Raw genomic sequence first — 26,166 nt, 5'->3', positions numbered from 1 at the left:
GGGAGGGGTTTATTACGTTATGCCTGCTGTCTGGATCCCAGCGCCCAGCATACCACCACCGGGATCCCGACCGCCAGCATGCCGACAGCGTGGCAAGCGCTCACCACTCTATTTATTGTCCCTCCAGGGGTGTCATGGACCCTCCAAGAGGGAGAATAGTATGCTGAGCGACGGGATCCCGACAGCCGGTATATCAAATGCCTCCCGTAGGGAGTATGGATAGTCTAAGTAATAGAAGGAAAAGCACATGAGGGTAGATGGCCCTGCTCATGTGAGCTTACATTCTAGAGGTGAGGGGCAGACAGAAAGGGGTGACACAAGTGGAGTAGTTATCATGGAACAGAGGTGTAGGATAAGAGATTGCTGCATTTTAGGAAGAAGTGGGTCTTGAGAGCCTGTTTAAAGCTTTGTAGAGAGATGGAAATTCTGAAAGGGAGAAGTAGAGAATACCAGTGATAGGGAGCAGCTTGTACATAATCTTGGAGGTAGTGTGAGGAAGTTATTGTTAGGCAGGAGAGGCAGCAAGCATTTGTGGAGTGAAGATAGTCTGAAAGGAGATAATGTCAGAGATGTAAATGAGAGAACAGTTGAGGGCTTTGTCAGTGAGTCTGAGTAGCTTAAATTGGATTCTGAAGGTACGGTGAGCCAGTGTAGGGCTTGTAAGAGAGGGGAGGCAGGGGCACTACGCTTGAAGTGGAAGGTAAGCTGGGCAGCAGCATTGAGGACAGATTGGAGTGGAGAGAGATGGTAGTCAGGGAGGCCATTTATGAGAAGGTTTTAGTAGTCCCATCTGGAGATGACCAATGAGTGGATAAGGGTCTTAAATAGCAACCAGGGTGAGAGGGTCTGATTCTGGAAAATATTTTTGAGATGAAACTGCACAACTGTCAAAGGTACTGAATGTGTGCTTTGAGGGAGGGGTCTAACATAACTTAACTTCAAGACAGTGCACCTGGAGGCGATAGTTGTGCTGTCAGTAGATAATGAATGTGATACTGCTAGAGGTATTAGGTTTTTAAACACACTAAATGATCACTACTTACTTCAACTAATCAAGGAACCAACTAGGTACAATGTAGTCTTAGACCTGGTATTAACAAACATTGGGGAATTGATCTCAGATATTACAGTAGGGGAGCCCATGGGAAACAGCGAACACAATATGGTCACATTCAATATCAGTTATCACAAGCAGCCCTATTTAGGCCCATCTAATTAATTCAGAGTTGATCGCAGCAGCTAATTTGTTAGGAGTTGGGCAAGGCCATGTGCACTGCAGGGGGGGCAACTCTAACTTGTGCAGGGAGAGTTAGATTTGGGTGGGTTTTTGTTTCTGTGCAGGGTAAATACTGGCTACTTTATATTCACACTGCAATTTAGATTTCAGTTTGAACACATCCCACCCAAATCTAACTCTCTCTCTCTCTCTGCACATGTTATATCTGCCCCCCTGCAGTGCACATGGGGGGTAATTCCAAGTTGATCGCAGCAGGAATTTTGTTAGCAGTTGGGCAAAACCATGTGCACTGCAGGAGGGGCAGATATAACATGTGCAGAGAGCAGCGAGTATTTACCCTGCACAGAAACAATATAACCCACCCAAATCCAACTCTCTCTGCAAATGTTATATCTGCCCCCCGCTGCAGTGCACATGGTTTTACCCAATTGCTAACAAACTTGCTGCTGCAATCAACTCAGAATTACCCCCCTTGGTTTGCCCAACTGCTAACAAATGTGCTGCTGCGATCAACTCTGAATTACCCCCTAAGACTCTAAACTTTAGCAAAGCCAACTTTGGCATGATGAAGGAAGCTCTAAGGGACATTGACTGGGGAATGTTGTTCCAAGGCAAAAATACTGCAGAGAAATGGGATGTATTAAAAACGTTGCTCGCTAGTTACACTCATAAATTCATTCCCATAGGCAGCAAGTGAAGGGGTAATAACTCCAAACCAATGTGGCTTAATAAAAAGATTAAGGAACTAATGACCATAAAGAGGCAAGCTTTCAAAATGTACAAATCAGAAGGTGGAAGTCATTCCAGTACTATAAGGATTGTAACAAAAAAGAAAACAGAGCATCTAAAATAGAAACCGAAAAGCTAATAGCAAAGGAAAGTAAATCACACCCCAAAAAGCAAAAGATTAAAGAAGGCGAGTATAGGCCCTTTAAAAGATAAGTTGGGACTCCTAAACAAAGATGACAGTGACATAGCAGAAGAATTAAACAAGTTTCTCTTACGTCCTAGAGCAGTGATGGCTAACCTTGACACTCCAGCTGTTGTTAAACTACACATCCCAGCATGCCCTGCATCAGTTTTAGCATGGCCATATAACAAAACTGTAGCAGGACATGCTGGGATGTGTAGTTCAATAACAGCTGGAGTGTCAAGGTTAGCCATCACTGTTCTAGAGGATGCTGGGTTCCACATTAGTACCATGGGGTATAGATGGGTCCACCAGGAGCCATTGGCACTTTAAGAGTTTGAGAGTGTGGGCTTGCTCCTCCCTCTATGCCCCTCCTACCAGACTCAGTTTAGAAAATGTGCTTGGAGTAGCCGGTCACAGCTAGGTGAGCTCTCCAGAGTTATTTTAGAGGTTTTTTTTATTTTACAGGGAGGCTGCTGGCAACAGCCTCCCTGCAGCATGGGACTAAGGAAGGAAGGGAGGGGGGAGTAGTGTCCGCCCTGCGGGGTCTGAGCGACTTACTCCGCTGACAGGACACTGAGCTCCAGAGGGGATAGATCGCTCCCTGCCACAGGGGATCGCTCACCCCAGCAGCATGCCGCCACCCCCTTACAGAGCTGAAGATTGTGGCGAGTAAGACACCGACCCCCCTTGGAAGCGGCAGCAGTGTAGGAGCGCAGTATTAACTGTGCTCCGGTATGCCTCAGCGGTACATAGTGCGGTGCGTTGAGGGGCGCCCTGGGCCAGCGCTTACACCCTACACTGGTCGCAGTAAAGAATTGGGTTAAGGATGCCGCACAGGACTGAGTGATGTTTTAATGAATAAATGATTTGAGTATGTTTCCAAGAAAACCGACCAACCAGAAAGAACTTCCGGAATTTATCATCATCTACCATTGAGAAGAAAAATTTCTATAGGTAGAAAAAAAGGTGATTGTCGATGGTGCTCCCATAGGTCTAATACATAGGTAATAAAGGAAAGGAAAAGGTGACCTTTGTTGGGAGCACTCACTCTTGGAAACAGTTATGATTTGGATTATGCGTAATAATGTAAATATGAGATAATTAAAACGTAACCTTTAATACTCTTGAAATAAGATAAGAGTACACCAGAAAAATTTTTGTTTAAAAATGTGGTTAAGCAATGTAAACCATCGGTTAGAAACTACGACTGTGAATATCTAGATGAATAAATAAGGCAAAAAATACCAAGCCCTCCAGGCATTAATTTATAAGGTTAGTGCAATAGCCGATGTATTGCCGTAAAAAAACCTACAACACCTGGTATTCCTTAGTGGTCAACCACCTAAGTACTGACCAGGCCCAACACCGTATTGCTTCCAAGATCAGACGAGATTGGGCATGCGCGGTGTGGTATGGTAGTAGATTCAATAAGGCAAAAAACCTGCAGCTGGTATGCAGCTATTGGATACACCATAAGCCTGGTTATTATGATGGGCAAATGATCTCTTGATAGAGAAACATATGTTTGACCGTCATTGCACCAAATTGTACCCCAAATGTATAGGTATATGGAGGTTTAAATCATGTGGTCAATACATTTTGCCAACAGGAACCGCCTGTATGTTGCTTTTTTGTGCTATGCAACATCATTCAGAATGGTTTTTTTTGGGTAAGGCAAATATAAACCCTTGTTATACTGAGGACATGCCAAAAAAAAGTGGTGAACATCAAAGCAAAAATATGTTTGAAGTGATATAATATAATTGAAGCTGAAATGATCTAGAACATTCCACCTTCATCCCCCTCCACCCTCACAAAAAGTATAGGGCAGGGAGTGGAGATGGACCAGAAAACATATTTGTCAGCTGAAAAGACAGATTTAGGGAGTGGATAAAGTAGATAGGAAATATATCTCCAGAGACACAATCTCTATTATCCACAAAGAGGCTAACTAACACAGTAGAGCCTGAAATACCAAGTACTGTCTTTGTAACAATATTGTTGAGCTGATATGCTTACAATAAAAAACAGTGATGCATGTATCCACAGTGTATCCACAATGTATCAGTCAAAATTGTAACATAAGTCCATACCAGGTATCATTTATGCTGTAATAGCAAGGGTATATACATTAGTTTTTTGCCTGTATTTGAAACCTGTGTAACAAAAAAATTGTGTAAGAAAACGGTGCTGAATTAGAGCAGTGATGGCTAACCTTGACACTCCAGCTGTTGTTAAACTACACATCCCAGCATGCCCTGCATCAGTTTTAGCATGGCCATATAACAAAACTGTAGCAGGACATGCTGGGATGTGTAGTTCAATAACAGCTGGAGTGTCAAGGTTAGCCATCACTGTTCTAGAGGATGGATGCTCTGCTGGGTCCGCTCTGAGGAGAAGCTCTGCCCCCAAAATGGCGCTGTCTTCCCGCTCTTCTGATTATACTAGCCAGAGGATTGATGCTGGCTGAGATCCTGGGACCCCGACAGGCTTTATGACCAGTGTAGGGTGTAAGCGCTGGCCCAGGGCGCCCCTCAACACACCGCACTATGTACCGCTGAGGCATACCGGAGCACAGTTAATACTGCGCTCCTACACTGCTGCCGCCATCTTCACACTGGCCCCCCGCTTCCAAGGGGGGTCGGTGTCGTCTTACTTGCCACAATCTTCAGCTCTGTAAGGGGGTGGCGGCATGCTGCTGGGGTGAGCGATCCCCTGTGGCAGGGAGCGATCTATCCCCTCTGGAGCTCAGTGTCCTGTCAGCGGAGTAAGTCGCTCAGACCCCGCAGGGCGGACACTACTTCCCCCCCCCCCCCCCTTCCTTAGTCTCATGCTGCAGGGAGGCTGTTGCCAGCAGGCTCCCTGTAAAATAAAAAAAACTCTAAAATAACTCTGGAGAGCTCACCTAGCTGTGACCGGCTACTCCGAGCACATTTTCTAAACTGAGTCTGGTAGGAGGAGCATAGAGGGAGGAGCCAGCCCACACTCTCAAACTCTTGAAGTGCCAATGGCTCCTGGTGAACCCGTCTATACCCCATGGTACTAATGTGGACCCCAGCATCTTCTACGGACTACGAGAAAAGGATTTACCGGTAGGTAACAAAATCCTATTTTTCTTCTTGACAGTGCCCTAAACACAAACGATACCTCTTTCATTCCTTTCGTCTCTAATGGCAGTTGAGGAGTCTGACCTAGGGATTATGCATCGCTTCCTATGGTGGGCTGCAGAGAAGTAGAGAGACTTGGGCAGCTAGGAGAAAAGATGCTTAGACTTCTGAGAAATTGTTAACATGACTTGCAGATGGCTCAAATGGGTGCTCCTTACTTTCACCTTTTCAGAACCAGTGATTTGATCCACCACAGTTATCTGGTTGAGAGGCATTGTAAGTTTGATAGGATGTAGATCTCTTGCTCTTCCACATCAGATTTTCTCATAGACCTAACAATACAATTGACTCTAAGGTCAACCATTAATTAATTTTCTGCAGCAGGGTACATAGGGTTTCCACAGGGAAACATTGGGTGTGTAGTGGTGGATGAGGCATCCGGACACCAACAGTTAATTCTTTAGTTGTCCCAGGATGTATAGCTTCACTCCTCTATAACCCCGCCTCGAGGCGCTGATAGCTCAGTTTTAAGTTGGTGCTTGCAGCAATAGCAGGTGCACTGAACAGTGGGCTGCTAATGCAGGCCAGAAAGTTTTTTTTGTTTGTTTGTTTTTTAAATGTCAGTGCTGTAGCTCCATCACCACCCACGCTGGCGCTGCATACTCCCGCTGGCTGTGTCTGGATACTTGGGACGGGGACTTCCACGGCTCTGGCACTGCTGCGGCGTTGGACCCAGGACCGCCACTGAGGGGGACAGGTAAGAGAGTCTCCTCACAGGACCCGCCATTAAATTTCGGTTCGACGTCTGTTTCCCCAGCTGGCGTGGACACGGTCTGTGAGAAGGGACCCCACTAGACCAACAGGGCAGGAGCGCACAGGTCTAGGTGTTTTAACACCTGTTTAAATAAGGCTCATCGTGCCTGGAGTTGAGGACCAGCATAGGGGAGGAGGTGCTTTGACCTGTAGCCCCTCCGCCGGCTGTGGGCGCCATCTAAAGAAGATTTCCCGCCCTCGAGCTGCCTCATTCTCCCTATTGCCTCACAGAGACCGTGCAGCCATTTGATAGCAGAGCAGCAGCAGGTCTTCAGGATTGCTGGGCAATGTCTCCCTGCAAAAACGCCTAAACAGGACATATTTTTACATCACTTAAATTATCCTACCAGCCTCAAAAGGCTGTGTTAGTTGATATAATGGTTCATTGCAGTATTATTGTATAATTTTCTGCATTCTGTGTGACTGTGTGCGGCATTCTGCTGTCTGGTTTTACTTTCAGTGTATCTCGGATATCGATCACTGTGGTTCATACCCTGGACTCAGGTGCTGTTGGGGTTAGTTCTCACAGATTGTATCTATATACAGTATATTACTATATAAGTACATTATATCTGTGTTACAGTCACATAGCCTTATATTCTTCATATATTGTACTGTATATGCCCACTTTATTCTTCTACTAGGGCTAACAAAAAAGGGGCGCAAACAGGCTGATGCCCCAGTTTTACTCTTCTTTCGCTCCCCCTTTATAATCTTTCATCTGGACAGGGCTGTTACACGGATCCGAGCCGACTACCTCCCCTAGGTTGTGTCTAAATTCTACCTCAACAAAGCAGGGGATGCTTCCTTGGATGTGGCCCGTGCTCTTCGGATCTACATGGATCATACCAGCTCCATCAGGAAAATGGGTTCGCTATTTTTCCTATATGTGTTCCTCAAGAGGGCCTGGCCAGCTAACAAGCCGACTCTGGCCAGATGGCTTCGCATGACTAACTTACAGGCTTACACGCAGGTTGACCTCCCTGTGCCAGATACAGTCTCTGCCCATTCTACTCGCTCTGTGGGTCCTTCGTGGGCATTCCGCATTTGCGCTTCTGCTGAACAACTGTGCAGAGCAGCCACGTGGTCTTCTGTCCACACCTTTCTTAGGTCCTATGCCTTTGATACCTTTGCATTTCAGCATGATTCCTTTGGGCGCCGGATTCTCCTCTCTGCTCAGGAGCATCTCCTCCCTTAAGAACAGTGCTTTGGGACATCCCCAAGGTATTCACTCTGGAGAGTATGGACCCTGAAGAAGAATATAAGCGTTATGGTAGACTTACTCTCTTTCTGAAAACACCTGCTTGAGAAAAGCCCTTAAATTAATGGTAATTTCACATGATCCAGCTTCACAGTGTTTTGTTAGCTTAGTGATTGTACAGTACATTCTGTCTTCACAGCGCTCTGATGAATACCTTGTTTGAACCTGATACAGGAAGTCTCTCTGAGATGGATGTTATTAATTTAAAGTGTTCCTGTTGGCAATTTCTTCTGCCAGTAGAGTTACAGGCATTATGGTGCAAGAATAACTTGGCTCTATGAGCCAATCCAACTGTGTTGTTGTAATTATATTTTATACTAACCAGAAGAGTTGTGTTACCACATTTTTACCCACAGCCAGTAGACGAAAATGGAAAGCTTTATGAAAGCAAATTATTTGTGATTATAATTTGTGACCTTGGAAAGATCTTGCCGTTTTTACAGATGGATCAAAGTAGTAAGCATACAAGAAGGATAGTTATAAAGTTGCAGAAATATAGAGCACACGCAATGCGAGTTTTGAAAACTTCTTGGATAAAGAGGGGTTCAAGCCTCAGTGGCCAAAATTTGCAGGGCAGCAGGCTTGATGCCGATCCATATCCTCTCCATTTATCATCTGGATATATTATCCTTTGACTCTTAGTTGGGAAATGTTTAATTATCCAGCATCTCTGACTTATTTTATTTGTGGCCCTCTATATTTTAATGATTGGTTAAGTCCTATTGTAATAGCTGCCATGGAGTATTGAAGGACAATACAACAAATTATAAGTAAGGATGATTATTTATTATTATTAAAATTTATTTGCACCTAATTTTCTTAAATTTTGTTGAAATAGGTTATATATTTTTTCGTAAGAGGAGGAGCTGCATTACATACTATTGAGGGGTGGGGGCGACAGCTTAGTGTTTCATTCTCCAGTCAATCACTTATCACTAGTGTGCCAGGCAGTAGCATACATTGGTAGGCAAGTAAATTTCATGTTTCATGTCATCTATATAATGTACTTAAAGTAAGACAGAGGAAACTGTAGAAATACCCCATAATATAATAATAATAATATTATTAATATAGCACTTTTCTCCCGCAGGACTCTTTGCATCTAAAACATGGTACATTGTACAAAGGCATTAGAATTACAGCAAACTGAAAAAGCATACCAAAATAATTGAGAACAACTAACCCTAGAGAGGACAATAAGCATAGTGCAGGATTGGTGCAGATATTTGGGGTAATAACTTCTATGGGTTATATATTCCACCCATGAAAGGTACCAGGTGAGGTACTGTAGCCGTCTTGGGCACACTTATACCCCTTTCACATCGCACTGAAAACCCGGTATCGACACGGCATATTGCCGTGTCGAAACGGGTCCGTCTGCGATGTGAAAGGTCCTTTGTTGAATTAGCGGGTCGCCTGACCCGGTAATTCAACCCGGTAAAAAAGAATGGTTCTTACCAGGTTGATTACCGGGTCAGGCGCAGTGTGAATGGGAGCCGTTCCGATGCGAATCGGCTCCCATTCACAGCATAGGCAGAGGCGGCGCAGGAGATGAGCTCATGTCCCGGCGCCGCCTCCACCCCCGCCCCTGCTGCTTGTGCGCCCTCCGCTGCTATGGCAACCGACCCGGTATATTGCCGGGTCGGAAAGCCAGCAACGGAGAGCAAATGCCGGATCACACCCGGTAAGTACACGTTTCTCTTACCGGGTAGGATCCGGCATTTGCGATCTGAATGCAGCATAAGTAGGATTGCTGTGGGTTGAATAGCTCACGCCCAGTAGAGATGACACAAAATGGAATAATGACACAAAGACGACACAAAGAAAAATGAAACAAATGTTCTCCCTTTTATGTTCTTCAGACATCTTCCTAAGGCAGATGCATTAAACCTTCATAAACTCATACTAACATAGAATTTGTGATCTACAAATACATGCCAGAATGCTTTTTAAGGACTGACTTGTGTTTTCTACAAAGGTGAGGAAAGTTGATGCTCCTAAAGATCAGCTGGATAAGGAGTGGGAGGAGTTTCAGAAAGAAATGCGTCAAGCTAATACTGTAAGTACTAATGTTATCCCCTTTATTTTCTGTATAGCTCATGCCTATCATGCTATAAATTAAATAGTGACCACGAGTCCTGTACATTTATCTGTATGTGAATAAATTTAACTTTCTTTATTTTCCAGGTTTCAGTCATTAGATAAATATCTTTGTTAATCAAATAGAAAATGTATCCCACTGAATTATGTAGTTGTAATTTAAGTTTGGGTGACCTGAATTAGAAGTGTATGTTCCCACAGGTCCTTTGTATTGACAGATTGTAGGTCTGGTGCATAGTAAAAGGTATAGGTGTTTGTGAAGCATATATTGTATGTTATACTTCTGGGGCCAAGCAATGGCCATGCAGGGAAGCATTTCAGTTGCAACTGAAGAGGTATAACTGGTCTAAATTGGGGCACTCTCATGTAGAGACAGTTCAGGACTGAATTGCGGGCTATGCATTGTTAAATGTATGGAATAAATATGTTTCCAGGTGTATCATTTGCACCAAATATATACAGGTACAAGTGCTTACTGTAATGACGAGTAGCAAACAAAGCATATTGATAGGGGGTGTATATATAAATCTGCACACAGACAATTATATGCATTTCTGCAGCGGGGTTCACTGGGGTGCCACAGGGAATAACATCGGGGTATAGAGTTGGATCTTGATCCGAGGCACCAACAGGCTAAAAGCTTTGACTGTTCCCAAGATGCACAGCGCCGCCTCCTCTATAACCCCGTCTCCGTGCACAGAAGCTCAGTTTGTAAGTTGGTGCCTGCAGTGCAGGCAGCTAACAGGGTGGGCTGCACTAGGCAGCGCCGAAAAGAGCTTTTTTAGAAAAAAGAAGACTTCAAGGGCTCCCTCACCTCCCCCAGCGGCGCTCTATACTCCTGTGCCCTGGTTGCCGGGTACTTACAGTGGAGGGCTCCGGTTTCTCTTCAGGCAGACACATACTTGCCGCTGCTCTCCAGGATCGCATGGCAGCGTTACAGGGAGGAGGTAGCAGAGTCTCCCAGGCGGGACCTGCTAAAAAACCGCGATCCGCCGCTGTCTCTAGGAGACGGGCCGTGAGCACTGGCATGGACACTGTAGCCGTACAGGGACCCCACTAGACCACCAGGGCAAGGGGCACAGGTCGGATTACCTCATAATCCAGTTTAATAGGCCCTGCAGTACCAGGTGGTGAAGTCCAGCAAGGGTATAAGGCTCTGACCTGTAGCCCCTCCCCCAGCCCAAGGCGCTATTTACTGCAAATGTTCCCGCCCTGGACCTGCATCTCTCTGCCTCCCTCACTACCTGTCTGCGTTTGGGCGCCATTACACACATGCTGAGCTGATTCTGGGACAGCTGGGCAATGTCTCCTCTGTAAAGCCGCCTGCATCATCAGCGCTGTGCATTTACAGGACACTTAAGTATTCTACATGTCATTTAGACAGTGTTAGTTTAGAACAAGTGCATTACTACAGGGATATTTAGTACAAGTATCTTGTGATATACATCCAGTCTTTACTGTGCATTGTTATATCTATATATCTACATAGCTTTACTTAGTGGTACAGTTTGTACTTAGTATTGCTAGTCCAGTGCAGTTTAATTGTTGGTAATAATGTCTGCATTGTATATGTGACTGAGTGTGTGCTAATAGCTGCTGTATGATCTCTATTTCGTGTATCCCACACATATTGCTATCCCTGTATTCTCTACCCTAAGTGTGTCGGGGTCCTCATATAATATAGTGTTCTACAGTCACCACAAACCTCTTAAATTCTCTGTTTGTGCTCTGCTTTGCAGTCACACTATACAGGGTTTTTTTATTTAGGTAATTTGTCTGCTTATATTGTACTATTACACCCTAAGGTTACGCTTACATATAATGTCTGCTAAACAGGGTGATCGATCTATGGCTGATCCTGCACCATGCAGTGCTGACGCCACGTATTACTCAGAGGAAAACATAGCAGCTGAGGGTTCAGGTACTGGGGGTTCTATACCCCATGGTCAGTCTGCAGCAACGGGGGCAAATCCAGACCCACTTTGGGCTGCTTTCTCTAATTTAGGGACTACGCTAGTAACTAGGCTTGCGCCCCCTATGGCACCGCCTGTGCCATTACAGCCACATATTATCCCTGCAGTTAATCCGCCATGGGCAGATACTCTGTCCTCTCAGTTACAGCAATTAAATCAGTCTCTGGCTAAGCAAAATCCTGACTCTCGCCCGTCTAAGACCAAGGGGTCATCTAAACTAGTGATGAGCGAGGTTCGGTTTTACTCGGTTTTACTCGGTTCTCAAAACGGCATCTTATTGGCTATCCAAAACACGTGACATCCGTGAGCCAATAAGATGCCGTTTTGAGAACCGAGTAAAACCGAGTAAAACCGAGTAAAACCGAATCCGCTCATCACTAATCTAAACGGGCCATTACTTCCTCACAATCCACACGTTTCAGATACCTCATCCGATGAAGATGGCGCTTACACTGACCCTTCAGACACTGATGCAGATGCTTCTGATGGGGAATCTGACACAAGTGGACGTTCCTGACTTCTTGGAGGCTATCAGGTTGATTCTTCAAATCGATTATGACGAAGAGCCTCCAGCTACCTCTAAGAAACCAGGTAAGTTTAAACATCAGAAGGTTACTAAATTAGTTTTACCTCATTCTGACCACTTGGTTGACATTCGTCAGGAATCCTGGGAAAATCCAGGAAAGAAATTTGCTCTGTCTAAAAAGATGCTAGCCTGTTATCCACTCGCTGCAGAGTTGAGTAAAAATTGGGAAACACCTCCGCCGGTGGATTCACAAGTCGAACGTCTGGTGGTGTCCTCTGCTCTGCTTGTCACTACCGTCACCTCACTGAAGGAACCGACTGGTAAGCATGTGGAGGGTTGCTTGAAGTCCATTTACACTCTTGCTGGAGCTGTACATAGGCCCACTATTGCGGCCTCTTGGGCTGCTAAGGCTATAGAGGCCTGGGATCAGGAAGTTAAAGCGGCACTACCATCTGATTTTCCTGATAAATGCGAGACAGTGTCTTTCATACCTTATTACAGCCTCTCATTATATTCAGGAGGAGGCATCTGATGCAGGTATCCTGGCGGACAAAGCGTCTACTACATCTATTCTGTCGCGCCGGATCCTATGGTTGCGGTCCTGCTCCGTAAATCTGGACTCTATAAAGACCTTGGAGGTGATCCCTTTTAAGGGAAACATTCTTTTTGGGGAAGAGCTCAACAAGATTGTTGCTGACTTAGCTTCAGCTAAGACTGCATGTCTGCCTAGTACTTCTCCTTCGGCTCCGAAGGCTAAGAGTACTTCCTTTAATTCCTTTCGCCCTCCAGGTAAAGCAAAGGGTCAGGCGTGCCCAAAACAGGCTTGCACTTCCAAAACCTCTAAGCCCAAACCTAAACGTGCCTGGGCTGCCCGTCAGCCTGCTTCCAAAACAGACAAGCCTGCTGCATGACGGGGTGGGCCTCTCCCTGGGGGATCCCAGAGTGGGATGCCGACTTCTACGGTTTGCTCAGGCGTGGTTACAGACCACTTCGGACGCCTGGGTAAGGGAAGTCGTCACTCACGGATACGCCATCTCTTTCAAGAAACGTCTCCCAGTCAGTTTTGCTCAACAAACATCCCTTTGGATCAGGTAAAAGCAAAAACTATCCATTTGGTGGTACAATCTCTCCTGGATACAGGAGTGATAGTACCGGTGCCTCTGGCTCAGAGAGGCAGAGGGTACTATTCCACGCTGTTCCTAGTCCCGAAACCGAATGGGTCCTGTCGGCCTATTCCCAACCTCGAGTCTTTGAACAAATATGTGAAAGTTTCCAAATTCCGTATGGAAACGCTTCACTCTATTGTTCTGGCTTTGGAGCCCAAGGACCTATATGGTGTACCTGGACACACAGCATGCTTACCTGCATATTCCTATTGCAGTGTCGCATCAGCAATACCTGCTGTTTGCTATTGGCAACCTACATTTTCAATTCCAGGCCTTACCTTTCGGTCTGACCACGGCTCCAAGAATTTTCACCAAGGTCATGACGGCTCTACTCCGCTGTCAGGGTATCAGGATCCTGCCATTTCTGGACGACTTGTTGATCCTGGTGAACTCTCCAGAGGTTCTCCTCTGTCATCTGGACCTGATGGTGCAATTCCTGCAAGCCCACGGGTGGCTCATCAACTGGAAGAAATCTTCCCTGGTCCCTGCTTAGAGCATGGTGCACCTGGGAGCACTATTGGACACCCACAACCAGCGGTTGTTTTTGTTTCCGGAAAAGATCCTGAAACTTCAGGACAAGATGAGATGTTTCCTCTCACCCACGTGTTTTCGATACACTCGGTGATGCAAGTACTAGGCTTCATGGTGTCGGCTTTCTACATGGCAGAGTATGCTCAATTTCATTCCCGCCCCCTGCAGAGGTTGATACTCTCCAAGTGGGACGGCCTGCCTCACCGGATCAGGACCCACATGATCTCACAGACTCCGGAGGTCCGCTTGTCACTGAGCTGGTGGCTACAGGACCAGCAACTGAGTAGGGGTCGTCCCTTCTGGATCTCCAACTGGGTCCTTCTGATGACGGATGCCAGTCTGCGGGGCTGGGGCACGGTGTTGGTCAACACTCTCTTCAGTGTCGGTGGACCAGGGAGGAATCTCTCCTCCCGATAAACATTCTGGATCTGCGGGCAGTATTCAATGCGTTGACACTAGCCCTGCCTCTAGTACAGAACAGGCCTGTTCAAGTACAGTCAGACAACACCACCACGTACATAAATCATCAAGGCGGCACTCGAAGCCGCACGGCAATGAAGGAAGTATCAAAAATCCTTTGTTAGGCGGAACGCCATCTGCCTGCCATATCTGCAGTGTTCATTCCGGGAGTCCTCAACTGGGAAGCGGACTTCCTCAGTCGTCAGGACGTACACGTCGGAGTGGAGCCTTCATCCGGAAGTCTTTCAACTCCTAGTGGGCAAGTGGGGCCTACCATATGTAGACCTGATGGTGTCTCGACACAATCACAAGGTTCTGGTCTTCGGAGCAAGGACAAGGGATCCTCAAGCAGCGTTCGTGGACGCACTGGCAATTCCATGGAACTTTTGGCTGCCATACGTGTTCCCTCCAGTGTCACTTCTGCCCATGGTGTTCAGGAAGTTAAAGCAAGAAGGAGTAATACTACTTCTAATCTCTCCAGCGTAGCCCAGTCGTCATTGGTTCTCAGACCTGCAGGGTCTCTCGATAGAGCGCTCTCTTTTACTTTACTGTGGCTCCTTGGGATTTGTCGGTTGTTCTGGACGCCTTACAAGAGTCTCCGTCTGAACCTCTTGAGTCTGTGGACCTTAATTGGCTTACTCTTAAGGTCCTGTTCTTGCTGGCTATTGCCTCTGCTAGACGGGATTCAGACTTGGGTGCCTTGTCCTGTCGGATTTTTCACCGTCACCGGGCAGTTCTTAGAACTCGCCCTGGTTATCTGCCTAAGTTGGTGTCATCGTTCCACCTTAAACAAGAGATTGTGGTTCCAGCCTTTACCTCTCCTGGTTTATCCTCCAAAGAGCGGTCTTTGGATGTGGTACGGTCTCTCCGTATTTATGTGAAGAGAACAGCTTTTCTTAGGAGATCGGATTCCCTCTTTGTCCTTTTTTGGTATTCACAAATCTAGCTGGCCTGCTAATAAGCAGACCTTGGCCAAATGGATAAGAATGGTGATTGCACATGCTTATGTACAGGCTGGTCTTCCAGCTCCTGCTACCATCAAAGCCCATTCTACTCAGTCTGTTGGACCTTCTTGGGCGGCCCGACGTGGTGCGACCCTTGAACAATTGTGCAAGGCGGCTACGTGATCCTCAGTGAACATGTTCATAAGGTTATATGCCTTCGATACTTCCACCTCCCAGGATGCCTCCTTTGGACGCCGGGTTCTTGTGCCTGTTACAGTGCGTCCCCTCCCATGAGGAACTGCTTTAGGACATCCCCGATGTTATTCCCTGTGGAACCCCAGTGTACCCCGCTGCAGAAAAGGAGATTTATGGTAAGATCTTACCTTTGTTAAATCTCTTTCTACGAGGTACACTGGGTTCCACAGGGCGTCCACCCTGACATACTTAGCTTCTTTGGGTTTGTATGGCATTAGCCGCTGGTACCTTCTCCTGTAGCGGGAATGTGGAAAATGTGGCTACTAACGATTGTAGTCTCTTTTACCTGCCAATGCATTGGACTGGTTAACAAAACTGAGCTCCTGTGCGCGGAGGCGGGGTTATATAGGAGGCGGCGCTGTGCATCTTGGGAACAGTCAAAGCTTTTAGCCTGTTGGTGCCTTGGATCAAGACCCAGCTCTACACCCCAATGTTATTCCCTGTGGAACCCAGTGTACCTCGCAGAAAGAGATTTAACAAAGGTAAGTTCTTAACATAAATCTCCTTTTATTTCTGTGTATACACTGTAGGAACAAAAATGGATGATTTTCCATTCTGCTTCAGGCTTTTGTTTCTACTTGCATTTCTTTATATAATATACTCTAATCTGGGTTGCTACTGTTTAGAGATGAGCGCCTGAAATTTTTCGGGTTTTGTGTTTTGGTTTTGGGTTCGGTTCCGCGGCCGTGTTTTGGGTTCGAACGCGTTTTGGCAAAACCTCACCGAATTTTTTTTGTCGGATTCGGGTGTGTTTTGGATTCGGGTGTTTTTTTCAAAAAACACTAAAAGACAGCTTAAATCATAGAATTTGGGGGTCATTTTGATCCCAAAGTATTATTAACCTCAAAAACCATAATTTACACTCATTTTCAGTCTATTCTGAATACCTCACACCTCACAATATTATTTTTAGTCCTAAAATTTGCACCGAGGTCGCTGTGTGACCCTCCCCAAACAGCACATGACGCAAAGAAAAAAAGAGGCGCAATGAGGTAGCTGTGTGAGTAAGATTAGCGACCCTAGTGGCCGACACAAACACCGGGCCCATTTAGGAGTGGCACTGCAGTGTCACGCAGGATGTCCCTTCCAAAAAACCCTCCCCAAACAGCACATGACGCAAAGAAAAAAAGAGGCGCAATGAGGTAGCTGTGTGAGTAAGATTAGCGACCCTAGTGGCCGACACAAACACCGGGCCCATCTAGGAGTGGCACTGCAGTGTCACGCAGGATGTCCCTTCCAAAAAACCCTCCCCAAACAGCACATGACGCAAAGAAAAAAAGAGGCGCAATGAGGTAGCTGACTGTGTGAGTAAGATTAGCGACCCTAGTGGCCGACACAAACACCGGGCCCATCTAGGAGTGGCACTGCAGTGTCACGCAGGATGTCCCTTCCAAAAAACCCTCCCCAATCAGCACATGATGCAAAGAAAAAGAAAAGAAAAAAGAGGTGCAAGATGGAATTGTCCTTGGGCCCTCCCACCCACCCTTATGTTGTATAAACAAAACAGGACATGCACACTTTAACCAACCCATCATTTCAGTGACAGGGTCTGCCACACGACTGTGACTGATATGACGGGTTGGTTTGGACCCCCCCCAAAAAAGAAGCAATTAATCTCTCCTTGCACAAACTGGCTCTACAGAGGCAAGATGTCCACCTCATCTTCACCCTCCGATATATCACCGTGTACATCCCCCTCCTCACAGATTATCAATTCGTCCCCACTGGAATCCACCATCTCAGCTCCCTGTGTACTTTGTGGAGGCAATTGCTGCTGGTCAATGTCTCCGCGGAGGAATTGATTATAATTCATTTTAATGAACATCATCTTCTCCACATTTTCTGGATGTAACCTCGTACGCCGATTGCTGACAAGGTGAGCGGCGGCACTAAACACTCTTTCGGAGTACACACTTGTGGGAGGGCAACTTAGGTAGAATAAAGCCAGTTTGTGCAAGGGCCTCCAAATTGCCTCTTTTTCCTGCCAGTATAAGTACGGACTGTGTGACGTGCCTACTTGGATGCGGTCACTCATATAATCCTCCACCATTCTATCAATGTTGAGAGAATCATATGCAGTGACAGTAGACGACATGTCCGTAATCGTTGTCAGGTCCTTCAGTCCGGACCAGATGTCAGCATCAGCAGTCGCTCCAGACTGCCCTGCATCACCGCCAGCGGGTGGGCTCGGAATTCTGAGCCTTTTCCTCGCACCCCCAGTTGCGGGAGAATGTGAAGGAGGAGATGTTGACAGGTCGCGTTCCGCTTGACTTGACAATTTTGTCACCAGCAGGTCTTTCAACCCCAGCAGACTTGTGTCTGCCGGAAAGAGAGATCCAAGGTAGGCTTTAAATCTAGGATCGAGCACGGTGGCCAAAATGTAGTGCTCTGATTTCAACAGATTGACCACCCGTGAATCCTTGTTAAGCGAATTAAGGGCTGCATCCACAAGTCCCACATGCCTAGCGGAATCGCTCCCTTTTAGCTCCTTCTTCAATGCCTCCAGCTTCTTCTGCAAAAGCCTGATGAGGGGAATGACCTGACTCAGGCTGGCAGTGTCTGAACTGACTTCACGTGTGGCAAGTTCAAAGGGCATCAGAACCTTGCACAACGTTGAAATCATTCTCCACTGCACTTGAGACAGGTGCATTCCACCTCCTATATCGTGCTCAATTGTATAGGCTTGAATGGCCTTTTGCTGCTCCTCCAACCTCTGAAGCATATAGAGGGTTGAATTCCACCTCGTTACCACTTCTTGCTTCAGATGATGGCAGGGCAGGTTCAGTAGTTTTTGGTGGTGCTCCAGTCTTCTGTACGTGGTGCCTGTACGCCGAAAGTGTCCCGCAATTCTTCTGGCCACCGACAGCATCTCTTGCACGCCCCTGTCGTTTTTTAAAAAATTCTGCACCACCAAATTCAAGGTATGTGCAAAACATGGGACGTGCTGGAATTTGCCCATATTTAATGCACACACAATATTGCTGGCGTTGTCCGATGCCACAAATCCACAGGAGAGTCCAATTGGGGTAAGCCATTCCGCGATGATCTTCCTCAGTTGCCGTAAGAGGTTTTCAGCTGTGTGCGTATTCTGGAAAGCGGTGATACAAAGCGTAGCCTGCCTAGGAAAGAGTTGGCGTTTGCGAGATGCTGCTACTGGTGCCGCCGCTGCTGTTCTTGCGGCGGGAGTCCATACATCTACCCAGTGGGCTGTCACAGTCATATAGTCCTGACCCTGCCCTGCTCCACTTGTCCACATGTCCGTGGTTAAGTGGACATTGGGTACAACTGCATTTTTTAGGACACTGGTGAGTCTTTTTCTGACGTCCGTGTACATTCTCGGTATCGCCTGCCTAGAGAAGTGGAACCTAGATGGTATTTGGTAACGGGGGCACACTGCCTCAATAAACTGTCTAGTTCCCTGTGAACTAACGGCGGATACCGGACGCACGTCTAACACCAACATAGTTGTCAAGGCCTCAGTTATCCGCTTTGCAGTAGGATGACTGCTGTGATATTTCATCTTCCTCGCAAAGGACTGTTGAACAGTCAATTGCTTACTGGAAGTAGTACAAGTGGGCTTACGACTTCCCCTCTGGGATGACCATCGACTCCCAGCGGCAACAACAGCAGCGCCAGCAGCAGTAGGCGTTACACGCAAGGATGCATCTGAGGAATCCCAGGCAGGAGAGGACTCGTCAGAATTGCCAGTGACATGGCCTGCAGGACTATTGGCATTCCTGGGAAAGGAGGAAATTGACACTGAGGGAGTTGGTGGGGTGGTTTGCGTGAGCTTGGTTACAAGAGGAAGGGATTTACTGGTCAGTGGACTGCTTCCGCTGTCACCCAAAGTTTTTGAACTTGTCACTGACTTATTATGAATGCGCTGCAGGTGACGTATAAGGGAGGATGTTCCGAGGTGGTTAACGTCCTTACCCCTACTTATTACAGCTTGACAAAGGGAACACACGGCTTGACACCTGTTGTCCGCATTTCTGGTGAAATACCTCCACACCGAAGAGCTGATTTTTTTGGTATTTTCACCTGGCATGTCAACGGCCATATTCCTCCCACGGACAACAGGTGTCTCCCCGGGTGCCTGACTTAAACAAACCACCTCACCATCAGAATCCTCCTGGTCAATTTCCTCCCCAGCGCCAGCAACACCCATATCCTCCTCATCCTGGTGTACTTCAACACTGACATCTTCAATCTGACTATCAGGAACTGGACTGCGGGTGCTCCTTCCAGCACTTGCAGGGGGCGTGCAAATGGTGGAAGGCGCATGCTCTTCACGTCCAGTGTTGGGAAGGTCAGGCATCGCAACCGACACAATTGGACTCTCCTTGTGGATTTGGGATTTCGAAGAATGCACAGTTCTTTGCTGTGCTGCTTTTGCCAGCTTGAGTCTTTTCATTTTTCTAGCGAGAGGCTGAGTGCTTCCATCCTCATGTGAAGCTGAACCACTAGCCATGAACATAGGCCAGGGCCTCAGCCGTTCCTTGCCACTCCGTGTGGTAAATGGCATATTGGCAAGTTTACGCTTCTCCTCCGACAATTTTATTTTAGGTTTTGGAGTCCTTTTTTTTCTGATATTTGGTGTTTTGGATTTGACATGCTCTGTACTATGACATTGGGCATCGGCCTTGGCAGACGACGTTGCTGGCATTTCATCGTCTCGGCCATGACTAGTGGCAGCAGCTTCAGCACGAGGTGGAAGTGGATCTTGATCTTTCCCTAATTTTGGAACCTCAACATTTTTGTTCTCCATATTTTAATAGGCACAACTAAAAGGCACCTCAGGTAAACAATGGAGATGGATACTAGTATACAATTATGGACTGCCTGCCGACTGCAGACACAGAGGTAGCCACAGCCGTGAACTACCGTACTGTACTGTGTCTGCAGCTAATATAGACTGGTTGATAAAGAGAAGATGTCTATGTAACTATGTATGTATAAAGAAGACTGAAAAAAATCCACAGTTAGGTGGTATACAATTATGGACGGACTGCCTGCCGAGTGCAGACACAGAGGTAGCCACAGCCGTGAACTACCGTACTGTACTGTGTCTGCAGCTAATATAGACTGGTTGATAAAGAGAAGATGTCTATGTAACTATGTATGTATAAAGAAGAATGAAAAAAATCCACGGTTAGGTGGTATTACAATTATGGACGGACTGCCTGCCGAGTGCAGAGACACAGAGGTAGCCACAGCCGTGAACTACCGTACTGTGTCTGCTGCGACTGGATGATAAATGATATAAAAAAAATATATATATCACTACTGCAGCCGGACAGGTATATATTATATATTATATAATGACGGACCTGCTGGACACTGTCTGTCAGCAGAATGAGTTTTATTTTTATAGAATAAAAAAAAAAAAAACACACAAGTGAAGTCACACGACGAGTGTTTAACTTTTTCAGGCAATCACAATATAAGTATACTACTAACTATACTGGTGGTCAGTGTGGTCAGGTCACTGGTCAGTCACACTGGCAGTGGCACTCCTGCAGCAAAAGTGTGCACTGTTTAATTTTAATATAATATGTACTCCTGGCTCCTGCTATAACCTATAACTGGCACTGCAGTAGTGCTCCCCAGTCTCCCCCACAATTATAAGCTGTGTGAGCTGAGCAGTCAGACAGATATATAATATATATAGATGATGCAGCACACTGGCCTGAGCCTGAGCAGTGCACACAGATATGGTATGTGACTGACTGAGTCACTGTGTGTATCGCTTTTTTCAGGCAGAGAACGGATATATTAAATAAACTGCACTGTGTGTCTGGTGGTCACTCACTATATAATATATTATGTACTCCTGGCTCCTGCTATAACCTATAACTGGCACTGCAGTAGTGCTCCCCAGTCTCCCCCACAATTATAAGCTGTGTGAGCTGAGCAGTCAGACAGATATATATAATATTATATATAGATAATAGATGATGCAGCACACTGGCCTGAGCCTGAGCAGTGCACACAGATATGGTATGTGACTGACTGAGTCACTGTGTGTATCGCTTTTTTCAGGCAGAGAACGGATATATTAAATAAACTGCACTGTGTGTCTGGTGGTCACTCACTATATAATATATTATGTACTCCTGGCTCCTGCTATAACCTATAACTGGCACTGCAGTAGTGCTCCCCAGTCTCCCCCACAATTATAAGCTGTGTGAGCTGAGCAGTCAGACAGATATATATAATATTATATATAGATAATAGATGATGCAGCACACTGGCCTGAGCCTGAGCAGTGCACACAGATATGGTATGTGACTGACTGAGTCACTGTGTGTATCGCTTTTTTCAGGCAGAGAACGGATATATTAAATAAACTGCACTGTGTGTCTGGTGGTCACTCACTATATAATATATTATGTACTCCTGGCTCCTGCTATAACCTATAACTGGCACTGCAGTAGTGCTCCCCAGTCTCCCCCACAATTATAAGCTGTGTGAGCTGAGCAGTCAGACAGATATATATAATATTATATATAGATAATAGATGATGCAGCACACTGGCCTGAGCCTGAGCAGTGCACACAGATATGGTATGTGACTGAGTCACTGTGTGCTGTGTATCGCTTTTTTCAGGCAGAGAACGGATTATAAAGTAAACTGCACTGTCCTCACTAGTAAACTCTCTCCACTCAGTCTCTACACTTCTACAGTAACAGTACTCCTCCTAGTCAGCTCCAGTAAATCTCTCTCAGTCTCTTATAATCTAAATGGAGAGGACGCCAGCCACGTCCTCTCCCTATCAATCTCAATGCACGTGTGAAAATGGCGGCGACGCGCGGCTCCTTATATAGAATCCGAGTCTCGCGATAGAATCCGAGCCTCGCGAGAATCCGACAGCGTCATGATGACGTTCGGGCGCGCTCGGGTTAACCGAGCAAGGCGGGAAGATCCGAGTCGCTCGGACCCGTGAAAAAAAACATGAAGTTCTGGCGGGTTCGGATTCAGAGAAACCGAACCCGCTCATCTCTACTGTATATGCTAGTAGATTACATGCAAACCTTACAACACTAGTTGGAACATAAGGAGAGATGTATGAATGGGTGGTGTTAAATGTGCTATAATCAGCCCTATTTAACACTTTCATTGAATATCCACATCCCTTTTCTCTATAGTATCTGCAAACATTTAACAGTTTCACAGAAGACCTGCAAATGTAACTAATAAAAACAACTTTTGTGGCATTTTTTCACATATCTGCATGATAACCTACCGACTAGGGAAGCCAATCCCGGGCCATTTTTTTCAATCCCGGGTATCTGGATTGAAAAATGGCCAATCCCGGGATTCCTGGGATACCTGGGATTGGCATTTAATTACAGTATGTGGCCGCCCCCTCGCCCCACCCTGCCCGCCCCGCACACATAACTAACCATATACCGCGGACGGACATCTCCACACTGTCTCTCCCCCAGCGGTGCAGCGTGACCTTGCACTGCACAGCCAGAAGGAGGAAGCCGGCAAGCGTCTGAGCATCCTTTGGATGCTCAATGCTGATCCCTCAATCCCCGGGATTGGACCCAGGACGTTTTTGGCCCTAAATCCCGGGATCCCGCCGATCCCGGGATAGGCCTCTTTACTACTGACGTATACTGTCCAGTGGCAGCATCTGTAGTGATTCACCTGTAAATTATAGAATTTTTGGTTACTTTGAATACTATTCTCTTGAACACTGGACCATGGGATTGCAGGTGGGCTATAGGAGATGGCACTTAAACTAAACTGTATCTTTAAATACCAAGGCCCTCTCCCCTGCAACCCCATAATACAGTACTTATTTAAGAGTCGGGTAAGGAGTAGCAGTAATCCAGTGAAACTGTTACAACAATCCAAAACAAACCAGTAGGGAAAAGACTGTCGGGAACCAAAACCCTGCATGATGGAGCATTAGGGACGGAACACAGTGTCCCCCAGCTTGCTTATGAGAAAAGGATTCAATGGTATGTGACCAAAATTCCTATTTTCGTCTTTTTGATCCACAGGATAGGCATGGGGTGTAGGTGGTTGGATAAGGATTGAGCATCAAACGTTTAAGCCAGTCCAACTTCCCCAAAAAACCCGCCTCCTGGCCAGCGGAAGTCAGTTTTTTGTTTGGTGCGGCAGGAGCCAGACCACATGTAAAACGGTGAAACTGATTCACAGTCCCAAGCTTTTTATTTTCTTCTTTAAAAACGTTTTCTCTATCAGGGTCCACAGTGATCCACAGGATCTACTTTGGGATATGATGAAGCGACAGCAGATTGTGCACCAAACAGTTAAGCTTTTCAGACTCCCAGGATGCATCGGGCCAGCCCCTATATCCCCAGCTCATGCAATTCAGTTTTTTGTTTGGTGCAGCAGGAGCCGGCCAAGTTGAACAGTTCGGCTGCTAGATTTATTTGGCAGCCACAAGCTTTATGTTACAGCATTTTTCTTTTTATGAGTGATCTTTCTATGCATCTTAAACATACAGATGGAGCCATGCTAATCGTGCTCTGTCTCTGCCTGGGCATACCCATCGCCGGGGGACGAACATGCACACCATTCACTGGAATAGGAGCCTCTCAATCTGATGAGTACAGCTCCATCTGTGTAATGGTAAAGACACTCCAACAGCTCTCCACCGAGTCGCGACAACTGTTACCTGCGAGAACACTGCTGTTTCGGTGGGAGTCAGACTGGATGTACTAGCAAGTCCGTACTGATGATCCCAGGCTGCGGCTGGAGAACGGCGAGAAGGTAAGGCGTCTCTTTACCAATAGCGGTTTAAGACGCATGTAACGCAGCCTTACTGTTCAGTGGGGAGACTACCAGACAGTGGTTGACGCGGCAGCTCCCTCTGGTGCACCAGCGATAGGCCTCAGAAATCATAGGTGCTGGGGATCAGTTGAGGTTGATGTCACCAGTGGGGAGTAAGACGCTCCCCTGGTCATCCCTCCCCTAGTTCATGAAAATTTTCTGCCGAGTCTCCCGCCATGAGCTGCTATTTCTGCTTCCGTCTGAGATGCATAATATATTATACCGGTCACAGTCGCATGTGTGGCTAGGTATGCTGGTGCGTTTGAGTCTATCAGCCATTTGTTTGCGGCATTGTCACACATGAAAGCGGGGTTTAAGTCTCCCTGTATCCCGCTCTCCTGAGGCAGGTGATACAGCACTGAGTTCCTACCTACTATGGGCGGTACGAGTAGTGAGTAGATGCCTGAATCAAATGAAAGTGGTGAACATTTACTGCTGTATTATTCGCTGTGCGTCTGAATACGTTTAATGTCCTGTCTAAGGTAATGCAGTATTGCTTTCCTACCTGCTTACTGTATATGTATTATGTAGTTCAAATGTGCTCATCTTGCAATGTATACTAACACATTCTTGTTTTGTGACCACTTGCTAGTGTGATTGCTGACGCTGACTCTGTTTATGTTAGCTGTCCCTTTTTTTTCTTGTTCAGGTCCTCAATGTTGGTGCGAGGCAGGGTGTAATCTGATTTGTATTTCACTTTAGAGTATTGAAGTGAATACGGTCACATTTATGCGTACATTTATGTGTTTATTTACACTTATTGGTGTGGTTATTATTGTTGCTATGTCCACGAAAAGGCAAAGGCGACGAGGTACCTACATTAATATTATGTTTGTCCTGCAAATCTGGGTTAACAGCCCAGGATCTGGTACAAGATGACTTGTGTTTCTATAAACCCCTATGGCATAGACCGGCCCCTAGTCAGGTACTTGTCCAGTCACAAAAACCTCCCTGGGCAGCTTTTGCACAGACGTAGTCTAATTTAGCAAAACCGTATGACACCTGCTACAGTACCAGGAATAGGGTTCCCACTTCCACTTAACCCTTACGTGCAAAATCCCACATGGGTTATGGCACATCCAGTGTTTGATTTATCCTCTGCTGCTTTTCAGTAAAATTTAGCTGATAGGTCCAACGAGGGGAAGTCAGACAGGGTGCTTCGTCCTCACCGTCTACGTGATTTTCAGAATCAGAACATTTCAGGCGATGAAGCTGAATCTTCTCATTCTGAATCTACTTCTAGAGAGGAGGATCACTCCTCATCAGTGGATATACTTGATTTAATTCAGGCTGTAAAATCCATTCTGTCAATTGAAGAGGCAGCTAAACCTGTGTTGAAAACTAAGGCACCTGTATTTAAATGTCCAAAGACAGAGCGGAGTTTCTTAATTCAGACCTTATGAAGGAAATTATGCAAGAGGGTTGGGTTACACCCAGTAAGAAATTTAAGATTCACAAAAAGTGGAGTGCTTTTTATCCTTTTCTTACTTTGGACTGTTTAAAAAGGGAGGTTCCTCACAAAGTAGATGCACATGTACTGTAGTTAAACTTGTGTGCAAATCTACATTACCTCTGCCTTCAACATCGTTAAACGATGTGACTGACAGAAAGATTGATGGGTTTTTAAGGACTGCGGTTTTTTTGCTTAGCAGGGGCAGTGACTAGCCCAGCTATGGCCACAGCCTGGGTGGATAAGGCAGTAGCAGGCTGGGCAGAAACTTTTGAGGCGATATTTCAACAGCTACGAGAAAACGGGATCCGGACTGAAAGTCGACAGTAACTAGGTCGACAATGTCTAGGTCGACCACTATTGGTCGACAGTAACTAGGTCGACAGGGTGTCTAGGTCGACAGGGTCTTTAGGTCAACATGTTCTAGGTCGACAGGTCAAAAGGTCGACATGAGTTTTTCACAATTTTTTTCTTTTTTTGAACCTTTTCATACTTAACGATCCACGTGGACTACGATTGGAACGGTAAAGTGTGCCGAGCGAAGCGGTAGCGGAGCGAAGGCACCATGTCCGAAGCATGGCGAGCGAACGCGGTGCACTAATTGGGGTTCCCAGTCACTC

The 26,166-nt window shown here is 46.3% G+C and overlaps 1 protein-coding gene and 1 pseudogene across 2 annotated transcripts in view; one reads left to right on the top strand and one right to left on the bottom strand.

Annotated features, from left to right (window-relative positions):
• Positions 1-26,166, top strand: part of ZNF830 (zinc finger protein 830) — a 545,853-nt gene that overhangs the window by 469,753 nt on the left and 49,934 nt on the right. For both annotated transcript variants that reach the window (XM_063922745.1, XM_063922746.1), the window contains exon 8: positions 9,310-9,390. In XM_063922745.1, the coding sequence (XP_063778815.1) occupies positions 9,310-9,390 (81 nt within the window). The remainder of the gene's footprint in view (positions 1-9,309; positions 9,391-26,166) is intronic.
• Positions 3,456-3,574, bottom strand: LOC134929803 (5S ribosomal RNA; annotated as a pseudogene).

Source organism: Pseudophryne corroboree, chromosome 5 (genome assembly GCF_028390025.1).
Source record: "Pseudophryne corroboree isolate aPseCor3 chromosome 5, aPseCor3.hap2, whole genome shotgun sequence".
In the NCBI taxonomy this organism is placed as follows: Eukaryota; Metazoa; Chordata; class Amphibia; order Anura; family Myobatrachidae; genus Pseudophryne; species Pseudophryne corroboree.
The sequence above is the reverse complement of the archived record's forward strand: the minus strand, read 5'-3'. Positions and strand labels throughout refer to the sequence as shown.